The sequence below is a fragment of the Canis aureus genome, chromosome 6, assembly GCF_053574225.1.
Source record: "Canis aureus isolate CA01 chromosome 6, VMU_Caureus_v.1.0, whole genome shotgun sequence".
Taxonomy (NCBI): domain Eukaryota; kingdom Metazoa; phylum Chordata; class Mammalia; order Carnivora; family Canidae; genus Canis; species Canis aureus.
This window is the reverse complement of record NC_135616.1, coordinates 66,572,436-66,577,534: the sequence shown is the minus strand read 5'-3', so window position 1 is coordinate 66,577,534 and position 5,099 is coordinate 66,572,436. Positions and strand designations below refer to the sequence as shown.

Here is a 5,099-nt window from a genome sequence, read left to right as displayed (position 1 = left end):
AAGATGGAAAAGATGAAGGCACAGAGAGGTAAAATAACTTTCGAAAGGTCACACAGTAAGTAAAAAATCGAGCTGGGATTCCAACTCAGGAAGCTTCCCTTCAAAGTCTGTACTCGTAATCAGTGTTTTATAGTGATTAATAACTCTCAGAGAGAGAGAAAATAGAAGAAAAAATGTTCATGCTATTACTCAAAATATGTGTATTTGTACACATATTTTTGTAATTATTCATGTTACTATTTTATCTCCTTTATGCAAGCTGAAAATTCCTAGAGGGGAGGAACTCTGGGTCTCAGAGCTTGATGTCTCAATTACCATTAATAAGTTGTAGCATAGGTAATGTTACTGAGTCATCACATCCTTTGGAGGCCTCTTGACTGTGAATTGGCTACTATCAAGCCCACTTTTCACTATTTCTCCTAACCAAATATCCCCCTTGGCCAAACCCTGGTGCAGGATCAGGCCAACTATTGCACCTGGATTCCAAGAAAACTATGCTTAGTTTCAGGATTCAGATTGTGGCTGAGAGTCGTCATTTTAAAAAATTTTAATTCCAATATAGTCAACATACGTTATATTAGTTTCAGGTGTACAATATAGGTATTCAACACTTGCATCCATCACCTGGTACTTATCACAACAAATGCCCTCATTTAAAAAATTTTTTTTTTATTTGAGAGAGTGTGTATGCAGGTGAGGAGTAGGGGAGGGGCAGAGGGAGAGGGAGAAGCTGACTACATGCTGAGTGGGAAGCCCAAGGTGGGCTTGAGAATATGACCCTGAGATCATGACCCATCCCCTACTCTGGCAACCATCACTTTGTTCTCTATAGTTAAGAGTCTGTTTCTTGGTTTGTCTTTTTGCTTTGTTTTGTTTCTTAAATTCCACATATTAGTGAAATCATGTGGTATGAAATCATAAATCTTTCTCTGATTTATTTTGATTAGCATTACACTCCCTAGCTGCGTCCATGTCATTGCAAATGGCAAGATTTCATTGTTTTAATGGCCGAATAATATTCCATTGTGTGTGTCACATCTTTATCCATTTATCTATGGACGGCGAGAGTTGTCACTTAATTTGCATAATAGAACAGGTGTGTATGTGACTTCTCCCTTTTAAAGCCGGAGAAGCAGGCAACCCCGGATGGCTCAGGGGTTTAGTGCCGCCTTCAGCCTAAGGCCTGATCCTGGAGACCCGGGATAGAGTCCCACTTTGGGCTCCCTGCATGGAGCCTGCTTCTTCTCCCTCTGCCTATGTCTCTGCCCCTCGCTCTCTAGGTCTCTCGTGAATAAATAAAGTCTTAAAAAAAAAAATAAAGCTGGAGAGAAGTGAAAGTGTCCTGAGGTTCTTTGCCCAGAATCATCAAGCAGAGGTCTGCGGTGGAGCTTGGGTGGAGCTTGGGTGGCCTAACTCAGACTCTCCAGGAGCCCAATCCAGGACTCTGGACAACCCTGTTGTGATTCTGCCCTAATGCCACATACGAAGGATCAGTAGATGGACTAAGTTGTTGACTGACCAGAAAAGTCTGGAACACTCTTCCCCTTATATTTTTACCTTGACACAAAATAAAATTATGACATCATGATGGGAACACAGGACTTCTCTACTTGTATTTTTAGAACTCGCTAGATTCTTCCAAGGGTGAACTGGTCAGTCCTTACGTTGAAGAAAAATCCTTGGGGAGAACCTGTACCACCTTTCATTGCAACCTATGTGACAAGCCTGTTCGTTCTAGAATCTGGAGAGCAAAGTGACCCAGGATGGCTTTAGTAGAGAACCGGTTAATTTCGTACCCAATCAACACCATTCCTTAAGAAGCAGCCGAAAACTTGGGAAATTTTAGAAACCACCCCCTCTCCCCCCCCCCTTTTTTTAATCTTTCTTCGGGGTTAGAACTGACAAGATGCCAAGAGTGTGTTGAGCCTCTAGGAAGGCCAGGCCCTCATCCAAAATCAGTATCTGCTAAATGTGGTCATGCTATTTATTATCCGGGGCTGAAAGTTCGAGTGGTTCAGCGCGCTCGGGTCCCGGCAAGCCAGCGCGCAAGCCAGCGTCCCTGCAGCAAGCCTCACTGCGGCGCCGCCGCCCCGGCACCCGCCCGCGGAGCGCAAGCCCCGACCCGTCCGGCCGCCGCCGCGCGCCGTCGCCCCCTTTAAGAGCCTGCTCCGCGGGACTAACGTTCGAATGGCCCAGGCGCCCCTCCTCGGCCTCCGATTGGCCGCGCGCGGCGCACGAGGGCGCGCCGCCCGGCCCCGGAACGGTTGGCGGCCCCTCGCGATTGGCGCTCGAGCGGCCTATATAAGGCGCCGCGCGTCCGGGCCGCCCCCAGTTAGCGACCGAACCTGGGAGCGGGCGGCTGTCGGCGGCGGCCGGGAGCACGGCACACGGCGCCGGAGTCGTTCTCGCTCCAGCCTTCGAGTATCGAGGGTCCCGCCGCGGACCGGACTCGCGGACGCCTCCCGTCCCCGGTCCGCCTCCGAACGCGAGCCGGAGAGCGCCCCCCGCCCCTCACCTCGGCGCCAGCCCTGCGGACGGGAGGCGCGATGGAGTTCAAGCTGGAGGCGCACCGCATCGTCAGCATCTCCCTGGGCAAGATCTACAACTCGCGGGTCCAGCGCGGCGGCATCAAGCTGCACAAGAACCTGCTGGTCTCGCTCGTGCTGCGCAGCGCCCGCCAGGTCTACCTGAGTGACCCGTGCCCGGGCCTCTACCTGGCCGGCCCCGCGGGGAGCCCGGCGATGCCGCCGCCGCCGCCGCAGCAGCAGCAGCAGCAGCTCGGGGAGCCGGCGGCCGGGCCGCCCGCGGGCTGGGGGGAGCCGCCGCCGCCGGCCGCCCGAGCCGCCTGGCCCGAGCCCGAGCCCGAGCCGCAGCCGGAGCGCCCCGCGGCCCCCGTCACGGGCGCCGGGGACGCTCCTCGGGGCGGAGAGGTGGAGGCGGCGGAAGCTGCCTGGCGCCGCGTGGAGGGAGCGCGCGAGGCGGCGGAGGGAGGAGCCGCGGGCCCCGCCGGAGGCTCGGACGGCTTCCCCGAGGGGCCCCGGGGGACGCGCCGCCAGTGCGGCTGCCCCCCGGGAGCGGAGGACAGGCCCGGGGCGCCGGGCGCGTGCCCCCGACTGGCCTGCTGCTGCGCGCCGCGGCCCGCCGAGGACGAGCCCCCAGCGCCGCCCGCCGTCGGCCCCCGGAAGCGAGGCGCGGCGGGCGTGGGTGGCGGCCCCGCGGGCGGCCCGGCGTCCGGCTCCAGCCCGCTGAAGAAGCCCCGCCGGAACCCGGAGGAGCAGCCGGGCGGGGCGGCGGCGGCGGCGGCGGCGGAGGAGGAGGAGATGGAGACCGGTAACGTGGCTAACCTCATTAGCATCTTCGGTTCCAGCTTCTCGGGACTGTTGCGGAAAAGCCCCGCGGGCGGCCGCGAGGAAGCCGAGGGAGAGGAGAGCGGGGCGGAAGCCGCGGAGCCCGGGCAGATCTGCTGCGATAAGCCGGTGCTGAGAGACATGAACCCTTGGAGCACAGCCATCGTGGCCTTCTGAGCCCCGGGCGCCCCCTTCGGAAGGAGGCTGAGCCGCGGGGTGGCCCCGACGTGAGGCTGCGAGGGCGGCCGCGGGACCGTAGGCGCTGGGCGCGCGGCGGAGACTGTGGGCGCTGCCGGCAGCACGGACTCGCCCCTGGGCTCGGCGGCCCTGCCGGGCCGAGCCTCCCCGCCGTCGCCTCGGGGGACCTGGGGGCGTGAGGCTCGTCGGAAGAGGACGATCGTTCACTTTTGTGTAGTGTTCTGTCTGTGTACGTACGTGTGTCTTGTTGAATTAAGACCCTTCCGTCCTTCTGGAATGCATCCCCCCTTTCCCAGGGCTTAGGAGATTGGGGGCAGACAGGGACTTTCCTCTGCCGGCAGCACCGAGAAGGAAGCGGCGCGGGGGGCCGGGGCCGGGGAGTTCCCCTTTCGTACTCGGGGGAGGAAGGGACTTTACACACACCCCTCACATGAAAGCTAGCACCGCACCAGTGCCAGGAGTGGCATTTCCTCACAGGATTTCCTAAGACTAGAGGGATTTAGTCTGGGGTAGAGACTTGTATTATTTCTCCCTCCCCGCCCCACCCCCCCCCCCTTCTATCACCGAAAAACGTTTATACCCTGTGATTACTCTGGGAAAAGGGAATATGAGCGGCCCTTGTCTTCCCCACAGGGAAAGAAGAAAAAAAAAAAAAAAAAGCTTGATGAACTTCACAGAAGAGTTCGAGCTTGGAAATATGGAGTTTATAGAGAATAGATATATTTTTAAAAGCTCTAGATCAGAACTACTACACAGTGCTTTTAAAAAGTGTTTAATGAAACAAAGTTTACAGACAGAAGCCCTAAGTGGAAAGACCTTATGGTTTTGTAGATACGGTGACTCCAGTCTTTGTTGTATAAAGGTTGGGGGAGCTGACAAGGTTTTTGTACAGTATTTTCTCCTCCGTTGTATTGATTTTTGTATAAAAATGTAACTTTACGTGTCTAACACGTATTAAATATTTTGAAGCAACTTAATTGCCTCCTTGTCTGTAATCACCTGTCTGGATTGGGAGAGAAGTGGGAGGAGGGGAACTGTGGTCAAGTGTGGTTCTTAATATCAGTCGAGCACAGACCGGGGATATTGTTTGCTGGCTTCACTAAGTATCAAGAGAGACACGTTTAAGGTTTCTCCCCTAGATGGGAGGATAGCTATTAGATACTAATATCAGTGCCCAGCTGGTTTCTTGAAACCTGTCACTACAACTGCCTTTTCTAAAGTCAGTTTAGCCCAATTTGATTTTCTACAGCCCAATCTGATGGTGTCTGATATTAAATAACTTTAGTGCTAACTTTTGAAGCCCTTCCCAAATGCAAAAATGTTATCACAAAAGCTTCCTTTTATTACTCTGTTAAACTGTATAATATGGGTCATCTTTCAGCTTTGTTGTTGAAGGAAAAAAAAATGACAGGAGAGGGAGGCTTAATGAGACTAACTTGCCCAGTTAGATCCACCTCTGCAGTCCAGTGGATGTCAGGCTGGAATTTTCAGTGCTATTTCTTAATTTTATTTTATCTGTGGAAAGTAAACGCATTAGTGAAAGGAAATTGCTTG

The 5,099-nt window shown here is 54.4% G+C and overlaps 1 protein-coding gene across 1 annotated transcript; it reads left to right on the top strand.

Annotated features, from left to right (window-relative positions):
* The first annotated feature begins 2,331 nt into the window (after positions 1 to 2,331).
* On the top strand, positions 2,332 to 4,517 carry IER5 (immediate early response 5). The gene has a single exon (XM_077902066.1). The coding sequence runs from the start codon at positions 2,547 to 2,549 to the stop codon at positions 3,522 to 3,524; it is 978 nt and encodes a 325-aa protein (XP_077758192.1). The 5' UTR covers positions 2,332 to 2,546; the 3' UTR covers positions 3,525 to 4,517.
* The last annotated feature ends 582 nt before the right edge of the window (positions 4,518 to 5,099 follow it).

Coding starts and splice junctions, on each gene's coding strand:
- IER5 (XM_077902066.1), top strand. CDS start 2,547: ATGGAGTTCAAGCTGGAGGCGCACCGCATCGTCAGCATCTCCCTGGGC.